The sequence below is a fragment of the Sus scrofa genome, chromosome 1, assembly GCF_054392235.1.
Source record: "Sus scrofa isolate SSC_HxYL_T2T_F1_AM1 chromosome 1, Sscrofa_HxYL_maternal_Yorkshire_Landrace_v2.0, whole genome shotgun sequence".
NCBI classification, from domain to species: domain Eukaryota; kingdom Metazoa; phylum Chordata; class Mammalia; order Artiodactyla; family Suidae; genus Sus; species Sus scrofa.
The window spans coordinates 37,037,546-37,057,821 of NC_139383.1; the positions used below are offsets into that span (position 1 = coordinate 37,037,546).

General features: G+C 38.7%; 1 protein-coding gene across 1 annotated transcript; it reads right to left on the reverse strand.

Moving 5' to 3' along the window:
• Positions 1–103: 103 nt before the first annotated feature.
• HINT3 (histidine triad nucleotide binding protein 3) lies at positions 104–16,053 on the reverse strand. Its single transcript, XM_001928728.5, has 5 exons — positions 15,775–16,053; positions 8,648–8,765; positions 6,295–6,364; positions 4,278–4,404; positions 104–2,278 (listed from the first exon to the last, which is right to left on the reverse strand). The coding sequence occupies exons 1-5, from the start codon at positions 15,973–15,975 to the stop codon at positions 2,246–2,248; spliced, it is 549 nt and encodes a 182-aa protein (XP_001928763.3). The 5' UTR covers positions 15,976–16,053; the 3' UTR covers positions 104–2,245.
• Positions 16,054–20,276: the final 4,223 nt, after the last annotated feature.

Sequence of the window (20,276 nt, forward strand, 5' to 3'; positions counted from 1 at the left end):
GAGGGAGCGGCCCTAGAAAAGGCAAAAAGACAAAAAAATAAAAAATAAAAAAGTAAAGTCTTTCAAAAACAAAAGAAAACCTTTCAAGTCCAGAGAGGCAAAATTTTACACAGTATTTTCCCATATTTATTTAGCAGAAATTAAGTGAACAGTTTGAAATAGTTTATTATTTATAATTTTACAATTCTGTAGTTACAAAAAACAGTATCACAACATGCATAAATAATGCTCTTGATAGTACTTTAAACATTTTTAAGACAGGTTATGAGTTATCTTTGTATTGAGCTAAAGTTATATATAGCCAGAAAGTTACCAAGTAATTAAACTACTGAAAAGAATGAGTGAATTTTAATTGTCATAATTCGATTATTAATCTTTACAAGAAAAGTGCCACTAAAAATGTAAGGTTCCAAGGGTTTTCCAACAAAGGAGGAAAAAAACTTACTATGAGGGTATAATTCCATATAAATTAAATCAAATGGCTAATAAAATTTTTCTTTCTCTCTCTCTCTCTCTCTTTTTTTTTTTTTTTTTTTTTTTGCTGCACCGGTGACATACGGAAGTTCCCAGGCCAGGAATTGAATAGGAGCCATAGCTTCAACCTACGCCACAGCTGTGGCAATGCCGGATCCTTAAACCACTGTGCCACAGCAGGAACTCCTCAAAGGGCTAACAACATTTTTTAAGAGGTCCATAAGGCATTTAAAAATTCTTTAGGAGTTCCAGTCGTGGCTCAGTGGTTAACGAATCTGACTAGGAACCATGAGGTTGAGGGTTCGATCCCTGGCCTTGCTCAGTGGGTTAAGGATCCGGCTTTGCCATGAGCTGTGGTGTAGGTCGCAGACATGGCTCAGATCCCGCATTGCTGTGGCTGTGGCGTAGGCCGGTGGCAACAGCTCCGATGAGACCCCTAGCCTGGGAATCTCCATATGCCGCAGAAGCAGCCCTAGAAAAAGGCAAAAGACAAAAAAAAAAAAAAAAAATTCTTTAGATACCTTACAGTTATTATCATAATATTGTCAATTACATCACTCTAAGTTCACATAGTACAACATGTTGCACATATTGAACATTCTTTTTCTGAAGCTGGTCACAGTTGAAGTGATTTATGGAAATGTGAAACTGCTAATCTGTGAAGGTGCTCAGTGAGCTACTTAATAAAGCAGTGCTGAAACACTTGTAAATCTAATTTTGAGAGCCCATAACCCCTACTTCCAGATCCCTCTGTCCACCTCCAGTGAATAAAATAGAATTTGGACATTCAACTGTAAAGTGAATAATAATGGAAGCAGAACTCCAGAAAAATGCATGTTGGTCTCAGCCTAAACTTCCACTCTCTACTACCAATGAGTCTCAAATACTCAGTTCTACTGCCACTTCTCTCAAAAGGGTTTTCCTCTCCACGGCCTCATCTATGAACATTTTTGCACCCAACATACTAAATTGTACTCACTGGTTTTGTAATTAAAGGCAGACTGTCCTTCCTCACTTCTCTGTTTTCTGATCCTGGCAGTGTCTGGTACATACTAAATGCTTAGCAAATGTTTGTTGAATAAATAAATGAACAAATGAACTAAACTATTGTTTCCAGTGGTTGTAGCTCAACATTATAGTATTTAATTACTTATAACTATTTTTTAATATCATGCCCCCCCAAAAAGGAAGGAAAAAAAAAAAAAACCTAGTCTTCTCAGCCTATTTCTAAAGTCAATACTTTAATCCTTACGTTCATTTATATTCACGTACATGGTACTTTTATATACTGGCACAATGTAAGATTAACTTTCAGTACTTACTCTTCATTAACATTCATTATTGTTAGTGTGGATTAGCACCAAAAGACAATTCCTAAAGAAATATGTCTCATGAAATGATTTATCAATATTAACATTGTTATTAAAATAAACTTTTTCATCCAACCCTATCTATCTCCACTTTCAAATCAGTACTTTTTCATGATAAAAGATAGGTCTAACCACTTTTTAATTCTAATTTTCCTCTGGAACAATAAACAAGCCATAAAGCAACAGTTTCTGCCAGTTTTAATACATTAACATAACCACTTTATGTTTCTTTCCCATTTACAGTCTTACAGATAAAATTCCATTACAATGCATTTAAGTCTACTCAGTAATAGCTTCCCATAAAACCCAATGAACCTTACAATTGTAATTAGACTTCATAGAGACGAAGATATTAGTTTATGTTGAGCCAAGATTGCAAAAATCTTCCACTGCTGACATTTTCATGTTCTTAATTTTTCAATCAAATAATCAGCCTGTAATTAAAATATAACATTTTTATTCTAGTTATCATAGCTCACATGAAATAATTCTACTGGAATCCCTATTATAATAATCCACAGCAGAAGAGCTGGATACTACATATTCTGTTCCTAAAAATATCTTACAGAAAACTCTCCATATAATAGTTTTTATAGTAAAGGTTATTTTTTCTATATTATATATAAATAGGCAGGTTTTCATCCACATTGCCTACTTGTTAGGAAGTTTTAATAAGGAAAATAAATATAGTACTAAAATTTAAAAAAGTAAACTAGACATGGAAGAACCTGAAATTAATTTTACTAAGTGAAAGAAGCTAATCTGAAAAAGCTACATATTGTATGATTCTAATTATTTGATACTGAGGAAAAGGCAAAACTGGATACATTAAAAAGATCAGTAGTTACCATGGATTAAGGGGGAGGGAGAAATGAATGGTCAGAGCAGAAAGGCTTGTCAGGGCAGTTAAGCTATTCTGTATGATAGTGTAATTGTGGATACATGTCATTATACACTTCTCCAAACCCACAGAATGTACATCAAGGATGAACCCTAATGTAAACTACGGACTTTGAGTGACAATGATGTGTCAATTCAGTTTCATGGATTATAACAAATTTAGCACTGTGGTATAGGATGATGACAGTAGGGGAGATTTTGAGTATATGGGGACAGAGCGTATGTGGGAACTCCCTGTATTTTCCATTCAATTTTGCTGTCACCTAAAACTGCTCTAAAAAAATTAATCAATTGAAAAGTTAAAAGTAAACTGATGTCTTCTAATTATATCATTTCAGATACATGTCTAAATCATCTTATACATTATATAATATTTTAGAATAAACTTTAATATCTCTATCTTGATTTTTTTCAAAGGCTCATAATATATACTTAAATACTTAGATTTAAGAAGAGTTCAGATTCCCAGGGTGAACCATTAGCAGATCTCATAACCCTGTTCACTCATTTTTTTATCCCCAACTAAAATATATAATAAATAGTTTAAAAATTATAAAAATGTATTTTTAATTATTTTTATTATAAAAACATATAGTGTAGAATATTAGAAGTACAAATATTAGAAATATTTGTGTCATACTAATTTTTTTTAAAGAGACCACATCAACTTCCTAAAAAATGTCCAACACACATACACACTTTAAATATACTCTTAAATACATAAAATTGTCCAGACAAGATGAGGAGAGGGATAGCAAGTTTGAAATATGAAATTTCTAGAAATCAGATACTTTTTAATTTATGCTATGACTAATAATTATATGCATTAACTAATGATAATTATTTAATTTATAATTTGATGATCATTCAGATTATTTGACTGTCAGGTTATAAGGCTATAACCAACTGAATTCTGTTCTACTTTTCCCCTAGCAAAGCAAAATTCTGCAATTTTTTAGGTTCAAAGTTTAAACCTGAGATCTAGCAGCTGATGCTTTACTGGCATCAATTTCTACAATGACATTCATTGATGATAGAGGCAGTGGGTAGCATCTACTGAGCCCTTACTATCTGCCAGATACAATTTTAAGTGCATCACATGTTAAATATTTCATTAATCCTCTTATCAACCCTGGAGGTAGGCTCTATTACCAATATACATGTAATAGATATATTAAAAAAAAAACAAAAACTTGGGCCTTAAAAAGTTAAGTAACTTGCACATGGTCACTCAAGTAACTAATAAAGCTAGAACTTAGAATTCTAAACTATTAATGTCATGAACTTCTATATCATATCTTCTGCTTACAATTAAGAGACTTTGCCATAGTGTCTCTTCCTACAGATTTGATTACCTGGAAAGACCCTCAAATTAAAAATATTATTTTGGATATGTGCAAATAGTAGGCTAAAACAAAGGACCAAGTCTCTAAGAGCTGTAAGTACCTACTGTTGACAAGAAAAAGTACAACAAAAAGGATAAATATGCTATATATTTTTCTATGTTGCTAGCATAACAATAACAACACTTACTGTGATAAACCAATAGGAATTCTCTTTATAAACCAATCTTGATAAGAAGCTAAGATGATCGACTGGTGCCAAAACATGAAGGTGCAAGTGGGAAATGGAACAAAACGGTGGGATATGGAAACCCATTCTAAAATAGAAAGAGATAGTTGACAAATTTAGTGTGACAAGAGTTTAAGGCTGTATTTTCATGTTAAAACACATAAACAGTAAAGACAACCAAATAGGTTGCCTAAAGTAGATAGATTACTACTCAAACATCTCTTTCACTGTTTTTCTTTATGAACTTCAAGGTACTCACACAGTTCTTTTCATGTTGATATTCACCGTAAGATAAACTCTTCACTGAGAGTTTACAGCATATTATGCCTCTGCATAACCTTTATGAATTCTGAGCTGGGATTATATCTTATTACTTCAGTTCTTATGACATTAAGCTTTAATTCTCCTAAAAGATACCTCTGCAATGACACTTAAAATTACTGGGCACTCAAGTAGTTAAGCACCATTCTCTTTTCCAAGACATAGCCAGTAGATGGCATGCTTTCTCCTTTAATAAAGTAGTCATTTCCTTACCACCACTAAAAAGACTGGATCATCACTTAAGCTTCTTGAATACTGAAAATAAATTAGATGATAACTATTTACAATTACTTACTTTAAAAAACATTTACAAGAGAATTCCTTTGGTAAAAAATAAATTGTAATATTATTTAACCTCTTAAAATCCATTTACAAACAGTCCACTGACTCTGAATGGAGCAAGGCACACCTGTAACAATAATCTAAGCCTAGAAATATTTGCCTGTTCAAACTAGAAGTGAGTCTCAGTTTTAAAAATAAGGACTAAAAGTGACTGGGAATGTGGAAGAAGGCACGGGAGAGATGCTATATTGTATCAATACAGGACAGACTGGGTGAAGTCAGATTCACAACATGTACTGAAAAGCTTCCACCACTACCCAGAAAAGGAGACAAAGTTTTTCCTCCAGGAAACAGGAGCCATATAATGGTATCATGCAATCTAATAGCCAGAAGCAAATCAAGGGTTCATTCAACCTTTTTGTTTTAAAGATGGGAACACCAAGACCCAAAAAGTTGAGGAGACTTCCTATGGTCACAATGCTAGGCAGTGGTTAAGCTAGAATTGAGACTCAGGGCTCTTGATTCCTACTCCAATGTTCATTCTTCTAATAAGCACTCCTATGACTGGGGCAGGAACTTGCTGCTTTTGACCAAAGAGTCTCAAATACCACCTGTTCAATGGATATGGTACGTTAACAGCTTGCACAGTATTTTCACACGCACAATCTCAGGTTTGAGCCTATAAGTAGGCAGTGCAGGTATTACCTTGGAGAGGTTAAATGACTTATTTAAAGTAACCTAACAAGTACAAGTACAGTAAACACAGCCAATACAAGTATAGTTACAGCGAGTAGCATGAGAGCATTAGAATTCAGGTCACTCTAAATTCCAGTTCAGAAGTAATCTCCACACTGCCTGCATTGGTACTGCTTTGATCATACAAGGCAAAATGAGAAATCTTATTAAAAGAAAAAACAATTTAATTAAAAATATTACCAGATTGAACACTGTGCTTTTGCTCAAACTTTGGAGAATACCAGAGTTCTGTTCAGCAGGCAACAAATTCAAGTTACTTTCAGGCTAGAAGCATAATAATGTATTTTTAAACCACATAAAATATGTTTTTTCCTAAGGAAACTCAATTTACACACAATTTTACAGGAATGCATACTCTGAACAAAGAAAAATGGACTAAGTAATTAATTTTACCTACCCACTGCTTGAGTATACTTGTCAGTCCAAATGGTAAGTAGTGATTATTAGAAGATGTTGAGACATGAAAAGTTGTTTGGTTTATTAAATTTACCAATGAACAATATGCTCACTTTCAGAAAAACTGCATTTGAACCATGAACTCTACTTTCATTTTCCTGAGGAAATAACACTTAAGAAAAATCAACTGCATATATTGATTTCTATCTAGAGGTATACATACCTAATATTGTTGAAGTCAGTGAAATTATTCCTTTCAAGAATGGTTTTTCCAACAGTTACCATGTTCTCAACTATAAAACAGGAAAGAAGCTACATTATACTATAGGAGACATAAGGTTCACTACGTAGTTATTAATCTCAACTTTTAGGGTCCTTGTAAAACATCATATCAAATGGATACACATTTAAAGACACATTCAATAGCTCTAAGTTACTGAGAGGTTTCCTCTATTGTTTCTTTCCTATTTCACTGACATCGACCCTATTATTTCCTTCTTTATACTTTGGTCTGATTTGCTTGCCTCTTTCTAGCGTCCTAAACTGAAAACTTAGGTCATTGATTTTATACCTCCTTTTCTAGTATAAGTACTTAAAGCTAAAAATTTCCTTCTAGGCACTGCTTGAGCTACATTCTATGAATTCTTATATTTTTGTAATCAATCAATTCAAAATATTATCTTTTTGACCTGTTTATTTAGAAGTTATGTGAGGGAGTTCCTGTTGTGGCTCAGTGGTTAACAAAACCGACTTGGAACCATGAGGTTACAGGTTCGATCCCTGGCCTTGCTCAGTGGGTTAAGGATCCGGTGTTGCCGTGAGCTGTGGTATAGGTTGCAGACACGGCTCGGATCCTGCATTGCTGTGGCTCTGGCATAGGCCGATAGCTACAGCTCTGATTAGACCCCTAGGCTGGGAACCTACATATGCCTCGGGAGCAGCCCTAGAAAAGGCAAAAAAACAAAACAACAACAACAAAAAAGTTATGTAAAACTGTATTAATTTTAAAATATTTAGTTCTAGACTAGATTTTATCATTTTTAAATTTAATTCCACTGTCATCAGATGACATATTTTGATCTTTTGAAATGTACGGAGACTTGTTTTATTGTCCAGAATATGGTCTATCTTGTTGAACATGTGCTCATAAAAAGTGTATTCTATAGTTAAGTGACTATAATTAATGTCAATTATAGTCACAGTGCTTGCTAATGTTCTTGAGCTCTTCCATACACTTATTATTTCCCCAACTTTACTGCCTATATAAAGATATTAATTCAAAAACTTTTACTGTACAAATAAATAATCAGAAAGAACTGTATGTAAAGAGAAATCTCCAAATATCCACCATGGTGCTTCAAAATGCAATTCAATTTACAATAGTTACAAAAACTTTTAACAAGACATACTAGAAAAAGAAAAGCAAGGATAAACACATTTCTCTCTCTTCAAGAAAAACCATATAAAAGGAAATACTTAAGGCTATGGTAGCTGTTGCCTAGTTCTAAATATCAGATACCGACTCACAGACTTTGAAAAACTTATGGTTTCCAAATGAGACAGTTTGGGGGGTGGGGGGATGCATTGAGGGTTTGGGATGGAAATGCTGTAAAATTTGGTTGTGATGATTGTTGTACACCTATAAATGTAATAAAATTAAAAAAAATAGTGCATGTATATTGGCCTCCATCTGTTGGAATGAGCATGAAACACCAACACAACTTAAAGAGAACTAAGGAACTTTGCAATATTTAGAAAAAAATAGTTTAAAAAAACTGGTAATTCAACAGTCTAAATACTAACAAAGCACAAGTCAAGGTTTTCATCAAAGAGATTTCTTAGTAACCTTCAAAAATCTGGCCCAACTTATCTATCTTGCCAAGCTACCTTAAAGTTCTGACCAAACTAATCCAGATCCTGATGACAATGGCCAACCAAGCATATTGGAAATCAACTTAGAAATGTCTTAGTAAACGGTAGCTGACAAGTCACAAAAATCATGAATAAGAAAATACAGGATAATCCTGCAAGAGATATGACTCCAGAATCTCTTTTTCAGAGGCTGAAAGTCCATCACTAAAATCTCATAATCTTTTGTCCTAGCTCATCATATAGGAAACTACAAGGCAAGTATCAATAAGGTCTCACTTTCAGGCAATATGAACTCATATGTCATACCATAACTTATTTGTTTATAACTTTTTGTGCACCTTTTACTTTCAGAGTCAAGAAAGCCATCATTTAAAAAATATAAAGAGGCATTATCTTTTAGATTTCAAAGGTTAAATAACATGATGTCTGGGATTTGCTTCAAACCCACTGTGGGAGAAGGTTAGTACATGTAAAAAGATCATTCACAAGTTAATAAATGTTGCAGCTGGCTGAAAAATACATGAAGATTATTACTATTTTCTTTATTTTTGTATATATTTGAACTTTTTCAGAATGAAAGTTTCAAAAAGCCACAATGCTCCTTTATTATATTACCCGGCTAAACTGTTTTTTTCGATTGTTACTGCCATCACTGATGCCAATTCAACATGATATAACCATTATGAATACGGCCATCATCTTACCCAGCCCTATTTGATCTTTCTTTAAATAGTTGCAATTTACAATATGCTTCTTTGGTGCCACAAGATAATGATGAGGTGCCGCTGGTTTGATATCTTTGAAGCAAACTAGGTCTTCATTCTGAAGGAAAAAAATGTATCATTTGTTAGTGAATTTTTAAAAATAATTTCCTAATACTGTTCTGGTATGTCTTAAATATCATAAATCTCAGCCCAATAAGGAAATATTACAACTAAAACCCATTGGACAATTTTGTGATTTTGCATTAAATCTATAAAGACAGGCTTTAGCTTCCTTCATGAGATGCTCATTTATTCCAGAGGAAAAAAAGACACATACAAAGTCAATTTCAGGAAAAAAAATTATGAATGAAGTTTATTAAAAACTTCATTGCCATAATCCCAGAATTTTTAAAACTTCATTATATACTTCTCCGTCTCTACCCTAAGATTTTTCCACTTCTTTTTTTTTTTTTTTTTTTTTTTTTTTTGTCTTTTTTGCTATTTCTTTGGGCCGCTCCCGCGGCATACAGAGGTTCCCAGGCTAGGGGTCGAATCGGAGCTGTAGCCACTGGCCTATGCCAGAGCCACAGCAACGCGGGACCCGAGCCGCGTCTGCAACCTACACCACAGCTCACGGGCAACGCCGGATCGTTAACCCACTGAGCAAGGGCAGGGATCAAACCCACGACCTCATGGTTCCTAGTCGGATTCGTTAACCACTGCACCACGACAGGAACTCCGATTTTTCCACTTCTAACATGTACTTTTAGAGGTCTGAATACAGAATCACAGCAAGATTGACAAATCCTTTTTTATATTTAACTTTTTCCAAGGTGACATTTTCTTCGATTATAACATCATCTAACATCTACATATCTAGGGCTTACATTTTGAAACACATTTTATACTACTTACAAATACTTTTTGTTTATGTTTACTTGCTACTTTCCAGCATTAAAAAGACTTGGAGGAGTTCCCATTGTGGCGTAGAGGAAATAAATCCCACTAGTACTCATGAGGATGTGGGTTTGATCCCTGGCCTCGCTCAGTGGGTTAAGGATCCAGCACTGCTGAGAGCTATGGTGTGGGTAACAGATATGACTCAGGTCCCATGTTGCTGTGGCTGTGGTGCAGGCTAGCAGCTGTAGCTCTGATTTGACCCCTAGCGTGGAACTTCCACATGCTGCAAGTGCAGCCTCAAAAAGCAAAAAAAAAAAAAAAAAAAAAGACTCCAAAATGTTGAAACAAACTCCAGCATATTGTACTAAGTTATGTGCACATCCATTACATGTGTGGCATCAATTCTCTGGTTTACATACTCCACACAGCAATGTAAGGAAAAAAAGGAAAAGGAAACAAAAAAGGGACTCTTTCAACCTATTAAGTTTTAATCTTTTCCAAGAGAAAAATCTGTATCCCCTGAATAACCTTATTTAATATCTTAGAATTTAAAAATTAGTCAAAATTAAACAGAATCAGTAGCAATAAGCATAGTTTCCTTCAGAAAAATTCCTAGAATGCTCTGTTGTTCATTAGTTCTCCATTCCAAGAACCAAAATTCAGTTTGAACGAGAGCCTTATATCCATGCCAAAAATTTTGATTTGAGCGAGAATAATAATGAAAGGCAACTGTATATGCTGTACTTGAACTTTCTTATCAGTATCTATACTGCTCATCTAAGCTTCAAATGACTGACAGTGAGACCCGAGTTCAGTGAATGGGACTTTCTGTCAACTTTAAGCGCCAGCAGAGTCCTGACTGAAATGGAAGGCAGCAAAAGCAAGGTATTATGTGTCCCTTTTGTACCTCAAGGCTTCTATAAAATGCCCACAATATCACTTTATTAAAATATTGTTAAAAATGTTGATTTTGTTGCTGTTCTCACTTACATACCTTTATCTTAGAGCTGATAAAATGTGGAGGCACAACAACACAAAACTATCAATTATTTTTTCCCACTATTAAGTGTAACCTGCCTATAAAATGAGACTGGAGAAGGGAAAAAAAATATAGCTTTTAAGATCTTGAGGCAAACACAGTGATGGGTCAAATGAATGTAGCAGGAGCTAGGAGAAAAGTACACAAACAAAAAGTGAACTGAAGTGCCTGCCGACAGAAACAGGGATCTGATGCTGTGTTTAAAAAATATGAGCGTCCTAATTGCCCCCAGACTTTCAGGAAAATCTACAGCAACTGTTGCTTTGTGTCACCTATCAGGAAAAGGAAAGGAAAAGAATCTGCTGCTCTCTTTGGCTGATGCAAGACAAAGGTCTGAAGCTGAGATAAAAAATTTAATAGAAAGAGAAAATCATGAGAAGTGACTAGGGATAATGTATGAAGAATCCTCTCCCCAGCTCCAAGAAAAAAATCTTCTGAAATGCTGGGGACAGTGATGGGTTTCTTGAAACTCATGGATTGAGACTCAGACCAGGGTGTGTGTGTGTGTGTGTGTGTGTGTGTGTGTGTGTGTGTGTGTGTGTGTGTGTGTGTGTGTTTGCAAGCGCACCCAAGCACACATGCACACACATACATATGTATGCAAATGTGTGTGTGTGTGTGTGTGCAAGCGCACCCAAGCACACATGCACACACATACATATGTATGCAAATATGCATACGTGTGTGAGTCTATGTATAGTCATGTAGGGAAATCCCAAGAGCTAACCCTAACCCTAAAATAACCAACCTCACAATTATTATCAATTTTAATCCATTTTTATTATGGTTTTCCTATCTAGTAGTAACCTTTTTTTTTTTTTTAACGGCCTGTGGCATATGCAAGATCCCAAGCTAGGAGTTGAATCAGCTGTAGCTGCTGGCCTACACCACAGTTTGTGGCAACACTGGATCCTTAACCCACTAAGCGAGGCCAGGGATCGAACCTGCAACCTCATGGTTCCTAGTCGGATTCTTTTCTGCTGTGCCATGATGGGAACTCCACTGATGACTGTTTTTAGACAAAGCTTTCCACAGCTACTGGTATCTATTTTCTATTACTTTTCTTCAACATTAGTACTAGAGCATGTGAAATTTAAAAGCAGTTTCTGGAGTTCCCATTGTAGCTCAGTGGTAAAGAACTCAACTAGTATCCATGAGGATGTCGGTTCCATCCCTGGCCTCACTCAGTTGGTTAAGGATCCGGTGTTGCCATGTGCTGCAGTGTAGGTTGAAGACGTAGCTTGGTGTAGGCCAGCAGCTGTAGCTCCAGTTAGACCCTTAGCCTGGGAACTTCCATTTGCCAAGGGTGCAGCCCTAAAAATAAAAAAAAAAATAAATAAATAAATTCCGTTTCCAAGAATCTAAGGAACACTGAACACTGTGAGGTGAGAAAACTCACCTGACCTCTTGCTTTCTTCACTTTATTTTATTTTTTGTCTTTTCTAAGCCTGCTCCCAAGGCATATGGAGGTTCCCAGGATAGGGGTCGAATTGGAGCTGTAGCCCCTGGCCCACATCAGAGCCACAGCAATGCCAAATCCGAGCTGCGTCTGTGACCTACACCACAGCTCACGGCAACGCCGGATCCCTAACCCACTAAGCAAGGCCAGGGATTGAACCTGCAACCCCATGGTTCCTAGTCAGAGTGGTTAACCACTGCGCCGTGATGGGAACTCCCTCTTCATTTTAAATTTCGTAAAATAAGGAATGAATGAAGAGGCAGAGCTCAGTCCCTTCTGACTCTATGGATCAGCTCAGCAGATGCCTCTTTTACAGACAAACAACTGATATCTGTAGCCTTTCTCCCTGTCAGCTGCTCTCTGTTCTCATTTTCTTCTAGTCACTCTTTCTCTGGCCATAAATTCTTATCTTGGCCCCACCACACTTCAGTAACAACTACACGGCTGGACTCCAACCCTGATACACCTGCTGACCTTATCTAAAACTAGACTTCAGCTGCTGCCGGAGGGGAGGAAAAAAAATCACACGGCCGAGCATTCTCAACCTCAGCTGATCCTCATCACTGCACCAGAATCCTTATTTCCCTGATGCTCTCTCCTTTGCCTCCAGAGGTGCTACTTCAAACTTTTTCACTTTAAAATTAACCATACACTTGGCTTCTTCGCCTCCTTCAGGGCTTCATTCAAGTGCCATCTTCTTAGTGCAGCTTTTCGAGATTAAAAATTTTAAATTGCATCCCTTTTCTCTTTCTCTCTCTCTTTTTTTTTTTTTTTTTTGTTTATTTTTGGTCTTTTGTCTTTTTTTAGGCCTGCACCCACCGCATATGGAGGTCCCCAGGCTAGGGGTTGAATCGGAGCTATAGCTGCCAAGCCTACGCCAGAGCCACAGCAACACGGGATCGGAGCCACGTCTGCAACCTACACAGCTCACAACAATGCGGGATCCTTAACTCCCTGAGTGGGGCCAGGGGTTGAAACTGCATCTTCATGGATACTAGTCTGGTTTGTTAACCACTGAGCCATGATGGGAATTCCTCCCATTTTTATTGTTCACCATCTAATAAACTACGAATTTCACTTATTATGTGTTTCATTTGTTATCTATTTCCTGTAAGTAGAATGTAAGCTCCATGAGGACAGGGATTTCTGCACATTTTATTTACTGCTGTGTCCCAGTGTCTCCAACAGTGCCTGGTACACAAAAGGCACCTATTCAAATATTGAATAATGGATGAGTGGCTGGGTTTCCTCTTTCCCAGGGACAAAGCTCTACCACCCTGAACCATTTTAAACCTCTCTCCATTGGCACCTTCCCATCAGCATTTAAACACACCAGTTTTCACTGTTTTTAAACGCTTTCTCTTAACCCACTTCGTCCTATAGTTAACACTCCACTTCCCTTCTCCCCAAGAGTGCTAAACTTCCTTCAAAAGTTGTCTATATTTGCTGCCTTCAATTTTTCATCCTCCAAGTTCTTATCAACTACAATCTGCTTTCTGCCTCATGATTGCACCACAACTGCTTTCCTAAAGGTCAGTGACCATCATTCTGGGGACAAAACCAGTTCTAATCTAGCTTGGCCTCTCTGTAAGCAGAGTGGAGAGCTACCTAACCCTGATTGGAGGATTTGGGAAGGCTCAAACAGTTACCAATTCCTATCTTCTTGACATAGTTTCCCCTCTATTTCTTCGTCCCCTTTTCAGATCCTCTGCCTCTCTCTTATGTTGCTAGTGTTCTTTAGAGTTCAGTGTAGGGGTCCTTTCACATCTTACTCCACATATACTCCTAGGTGGTCTCATTAATTCTCCTCTTTTCAATTTCAATCTATAAACTGGCAGTTCCTATAGTCTAGGCTGGAAATGCAGATCTTGCCAGTGTCAGACTCCTAAATATCCTTAAATTGATGCCCTTTTCTTCATCCCACTACATTCTATTATTATTCTTTATTTCAGGCCGTCATCAAGGTGGATTACTTGAAAAGCCTCATAACCAAACTCCATGCCTTCAGATTGGTCCTCTCCAAATCATTCTCCACAATAGTGCCAGATGATCTTTCAAAGAGCAATCCCTTTCTTGTAACTCCTCATCCTCTTCCTTCCCACCCAGCATGAATGGTAGCATTAAACATTCTACTGTAGAGCTTCTCTTCACTCTTCAAATAAAGCCAAAACTCCTTAACATGAATTACAATATCCTTAATAATATGGCCCCTTGCCTACCTCTCCAGCCTCGTCTTTCATGACTCATCCCCGCAAACTTTATGCTCCAGTTAGACTGAATTTCTTTCTGTTCTCCTATAGCAGAAACCAAACCACTTGAGGTCCTCCTTAGAGGGAACTTCTCTCCTCCTCCTCACCTGGCCAATACCTATTTATTTTTTCATGCCTCACTTCCTCTGGAAAACCTTCCCCAACCCTTCAAATCTGGGTCAGGTACCCCTCCACAGGGGAGCCTTGCAAAATAGTACAGGTGGTAAAACTATTTCACCACAGCACAGGGCACTGGAATCAGCTGCCTCCTCTGTCTGTATTCATTCCACCCTTTAGATTATAAAATCTAGACAGGGACTATCCTTTACCTTGCTCACCACTGAATCTCCAACAGTGCTTGGAAGGAATTCAATTTACTTTTAACAAGTGAATGGGAGTTCTCTGGTGGACTAGCAGTTAAGGACTCAGTGTTGTCACCGCAACCTTGGGTTTATCCTGACCTGGGAACTTCCGAGTGCTATGCCATGGCCAGAAAAAAAAAAAAAAAAAAAGGATAAAATAAAACAAAAACAAGTGAATGAATGTTTACTTCAAAAACAAAACAAGACCAGACTCTGGAGCTGATTCTCTCAAAAGACTGTTTCTTCAAAGGTAAGCAGAGTTGGTAGAAGAAAGTGACTAACAGATATGTGTTTTAAAATATTTGGGGAGTTCCCATCGTGGCACAGTGGTTAACGAATCTGACTAGGAACCATGAGGTTGCGGGTTCCATCCCTAGCCTTGCTCAGTGGGTTAAGGATCCGGCGTTACCATGAGCTGTGGTGTAGGTCGCAGACACGGCTCTGATCCCGTGTTGCTGTGGCTCTGGCATAGGCTTGGCAGCTACAGCTCTGATTAGACCCCTAGCCTGGGAACCTCCATATGCAGCGGGAGCGGCCCTAGAAAAGTCGAAAAGACTAAATAAATAAATACATACATACATACATAAAATACCTGGGTAAAGTCTTAATGCTCTGAAAATGTCCATACATTCCAATTAATAACACTTCTAAAGCACTGGACCCTTTAGTGGAAATCATTACTAAGTAGCAGTTCGTACTAATAGTGGACCCGCTCCTGCCAGCCTATTTTCAATCAATCTAACAGACTTTTCACGATTACCATTATCTATTTTCTACTAGTTTTATCTTCAGTATCAGTATTAAGAGTGCATAACGTAAAAGCAATATCTAAAAAGGAGAGACTGGGAGGGAGAGAACCCTTTAATAAAATGAGGCCATACGTGCTATTTTCTACCAATTATCACTACATGTTCTCCCCTAAGAACAGCAAAGAGGCCGCAGGTGACCCTCCCCGCCCCTAGAGAAGCAACTCCGTCGCGAACACTAGAACACCCGGGCGCCCCCCGCTTCATTTACATAGGACCCTCCCACCCGATCCCCCCCATCGAGGCCCTCCTGGCGGAGTCCCCAGGAGCGATCAGGCCCCCACCCACGCCCAGTCGCGCGTTGCCGCCCACCTCACAGTACAGGAGTTCCGTGCCGGGTTCCTGCTGCCCCGCGATCCGGCAGAACACGCACTTTCTACTGTAGCCCTCGCGCTCCGATGACTCTGCGGCGACCGTGGTGATCCCCGCTGGAGACCCCGAGGTGTCTGCAGTCGCTGCTGCTTCAAGGCGTGCACATGACTTCGCAAAATCGCCTTCCCACTCCTCCGCCATCTCTGCCCCCGCGCGGCTCAAAGCCTCAGGCTTCTCCCGGACAGCAGGGCCCACGTAGAGTTCCCCTCCTGCACCTCCTCGATTTCACCTCGAGGCGTCGCCTCTAGCCTGGCGCTTGGCGAGTCAGCGCGTTGGGCGCCCGCGCAGTTGGAGGCTGACGCCAGAGCTAGAGCGACTCTCGGCGGAGCTGCAAAGCCATAGGCTGTGGCCCACACGCCAGCAACCACGAGGGGGCGTGAGAGGGCGCGACCGGCAGGAGCCGGAGGCCTTGGCGGCAGTCGCCCCGCCCCTTGCGTCTCCCTGGTAACAGCGCACGACGTCCCCCAAAACGCAGACTCGCGCCGCACGTCACAGTGACCGCACCGGCGCGCGGTATCCTGGGTCCAGAAGGAACTTGGCAGTTTTCAGCGTCGTTTCGCAGAACCCTGTAACGTATAAGGTGTCCCGGAGTGAATTATGATGTCGTAAGAAAAAGTTTTTTAAAACTTAGGATTTAAGAGAATGAACAAAATTTCCAGAACTATGTTTCAACTCAGATCATATTTGAAGCTTTGTTTATGCATTTTCAGCCAGGATAATTTTGGGTGCTAAGCTCAAAATATGAAACTGAACGTCACCTCTGTCTTTGCCTTTTTTTTTTTTTTTTTTAAGGGCCGTAGCTACGACTTATGGAATTTCCCAGGTTAGGGCATTGGTCTTCTGTTGTTGTAAACAGCACCAACTAGATCAAAATAGTGGGCTTTAATCTCATTCTTCATACCCAGGAAATTCGGAATCCTATAGTTTATAGTCCGAAATATTCCAGAAATTCACTGCGAGTGCTTTTTTTTTGCCTCACTTGGGACAACTGCAATATCTTTCAGACTCTTTTCCCTCCTTGATTTTTCTGCCACTTGGACAAAAATCCTGTGTTTCCAACCTGGGTTCCTGGACTCCTCACTCAGTAGAAATTGCTAAGAGGCCAGATAAGAAATTCGGGCATGACTTTACTGGGGCTGTGCTATAGTGCACCAGAGAGGGAAAACAAGAAACAGGTTTCCTTGCATGCTCCCTGGGGTGCACAGGGCAAGCTGGTTCCTTAAATGTGATGAGGATAGGGGTGAATACATGAGTCTGGCCAGAAGGATGGCTCACGTGGTCTTCCCATCCCTTTAGTGGTGCTTTGTGTAGCCGTCTTGCACAATAACCTGCTTTTGCTCCCTTTACCTCAGAGGTGGCAGTTGGGTTTTTGGTCTTTTTGTTTATTGTTTTTTTTACAATTTGCCCCAGCGGTAGAGGCACAGTTGTTTTTAGTCCCTTATAGTTTCTTTGTAGTTTGTTGCTCAGGAAATGTTTGGGGAGAAGTTTTGTCCAGGTATAAGCACTGCAACAAAGGGTCCCAGGTCCAATCCCTCTCACCTGCAGTAACTATCTAGCCTGAAAAAGTACCAGCTCCTTAGCTTGACATTCAAGGTGGACTCTGATTTAACCTCAGCTTTTCATTTTGTAATACTTAGCATTTTCTGAATGCCTAAAACATGCCATGATTTTCTCTATCAGAACAAGTAAGGTTGGTTTTATAATTCCTGCTACAGAGATGAAGAAACAAACTTGAAAGATTTGTCTAATACCATACAATAATTATTGGTAGCGATGGAATTCAGATAAGGGTTTGTGTAACTACAGAATTCATCAGCCTTTTGAACACGGGATTCCTTTTATTAACACTGCAAACTTTCTTAGACTAGCTCATCATAGTAGTTCTACACTTGGTATTTATTGATTTAGAAAGTATATAACAGTGTTCTATTATGAATTCAGTAGCGTTTTTGAAGGAATTTATGTTATATTAATCAAAAGCACTAATGTGTTTTTAAATTAGTTGTAATATGTGTTTAAGACATTTGTCAGTCTTTTTATATTTTGCCAGTATTTTGGAAAAGCACTGTAACAGCTTCATAGTCCTTCAGGAGTCCAAGGCAGGATTCAGAATCAGTACATTACTTTGCTCAACTTAAGCATCCAATGTTTCCGTGTGTGTAGCACACTTTCACTTCTTTCTGCTTTTATCTACACTCTCCCCTCTGAAATATGCTTTCTTCTCTTTCTGCACATCCAAATTCCATCTTCCAAGCCACTCCTCAAGTGTTTCCTCCTTCATGAAATTTTCTTTACTTAATCAAACTGAAACATTTCCTCTTGTGAATTCACTTAGCAATTTTTCAATACTTTTCTTACAGAACTTATCACTTTGTAATGTATACTCTTTGTGTGCATATTTTTCTTACTGGAAATTATGTTCCTTGATAAAAAGAGCAAGTTCTTAGCATCTCCTGTAGCACCTAGTACAGTGCTTTCCATGTAGTTGTCTAATGAACCAAAGACTGATTAGGAGTAAGGCAGCTGCATAGGAGTATTCAGGTTGTCCACTGTACAAGAACATCACAATTAAGAATGTCCTAATTGACATCGTAAGACATGTATTAATATATATAAAAGCACAGACAGGCCTGGAGATTCCAGACCTCTTGGCCAAGTTCTGGAGCAGTGGAAAGTTGACTCGTACAAAAACCCACATTGGCTGCATATGGACACACACACATACTCAGGAAACCATTCATCTGTATACTGCCACACACCTGCATGAGGTGTACCTGTTCTGACCATGTTCCTAGTGACACCTGGGATTGCTTCGCCCAGTTTCCTGATACTTTCACCAAAACCTGCTTCCAATTCCCCAACCTTGGACTTGATGTAGTTCCCTACAGTAAAGGAGGAACAGTAAAAAGTATTTAAAGATTGCGTGGAGTATGTGTCCTGGTGTGGAAGCAGGCAAAAGTATAGGCATCGTATGTGTACAGGTAGAGTGGCTGCCAGCTGTTTTTCTGGATAGAGCCCCTTGGAAATAGTCATTTGGGTTGTGTGACAAGAAACTAACTTTAAATTTTATTTGCAAAATGGAGTGCTGTTTAGCACTGTTTTCTAATTGCCAAAGGGCACTGTATGGGCTAGTAGCAGCCCTGCTTCAGAGCATGCCTTGGGGTTAGACAGCCACATAGCTTATCATCTGTGAAGACCTGGCTAAGTTTTCATCTCTTTCTGCTGAGGCTTTCTATTTCTTCATGTATACAGTGAGGATAATAATAATGCCTAATGCAAACTTTTTTTGTGAGAACTAAAGCCTGGCCGCTTGGCACAAAACCGTCAATGAATGTTAACAATTATTACCAATAGTAGTGATTGTATGTAAAATGATTTAAGTCATCAGATGGTTCACTTTCACTTGAATACAGAAGCTGTAGTGCTCCTATCTATAACAGAGACCAGGTTGTGCTTTGGCAATGTCTTTTATCCTGTGTGATGCTAACTGGAATAAACGTAAAGCAATTAATCATCTGGTTTTTACTTTAGAAAATAATGTTTCCATTTAGAGTCAAGGTTCTTATTTGCCGAAGTGTTTCCTATATAATAACTGAACAACTTGTAAATTTGAGTAATGGGAAATTTACCTATCATTCTTATATATTTAGCTACTTTTTTAGTTAAAATCACCACGGAGCAGAGGAGGGTGGGAACGTGAATGTATTGTATGTAGAGAGATGTATCAGAATGTCATCTTATTTGAAAATAATTTACCATGTGTATGTAAGTCACATTACCGTTAATCAGTAGCAAACATGGTAAGAGCCAACTTTGAACATCATACTATAATTAAAACACACCTTCATTCGTCTGTGCTTTTCTGTCACCTACTGATCCATTTCTCTGTCCTTCATTGTAACCAAAGTCCCCCCCCAAAGTTGGCTATACTCTTTTCTTTCCCTCTCCCCGCTTCTCTCACGCTGTCCCCCATCAGACTTTCCGTGCCATCATTCTACCCAAACGGTTGTGTCAAGGTGACCAGTGACCTCCATGTCACCAGATCTGATGGTCTCTTCTCAGTGCTCATCTTTTCAGCAAAAGTTGACTATTACCTCCCCCTTGATAAACTTTTCTTCTCTTGGTTTCCAGGATACCACACTTCCTCAGCTTTCCTCCTACTCGACTTGTTATTCTTTCTCAAGTCTCCTTGGCTGCTTCCCTTCTCCCAAACCTCTCTCATCACCAACGAGCTTTTGTCCTAGGTTTCTCTCTCCCTCTCTCGCTCGCTCTCTCTCTCTCATAAAAAATTATATACGTATTTAACATATACAACTTGATGATACCCTTTAGCTACGTGCACTTCCTAGGTGATCTCACACAGCCAGATGTCATCCCATTAGTCAGTGACAGCTGAGATCCAAACCCAGGCAGACTGACAGGCACCTGTTCTCTTAAATCAC

Coding starts and splice junctions, on each gene's coding strand:
- HINT3 (XM_001928728.5), bottom strand. CDS start 15,975: ATGGCGGAGGAGTGGGAAGGCGATTTTGCGAAGTCATGTGCACGCCTT. Junction 8,766..15,774: donor CGGAACTCCTGTACTGTGAG/GTGGGCGGCAAC, acceptor TTTTTCCTTCAG/AATGAAGACCTAGTTTGCTT. Junction 6,365..8,647: donor GAAAGATCAAATAGGGCTGG/GTAAGATGATGG, acceptor CCTGTTTTATAG/TTGAGAACATGGTAACTGTT.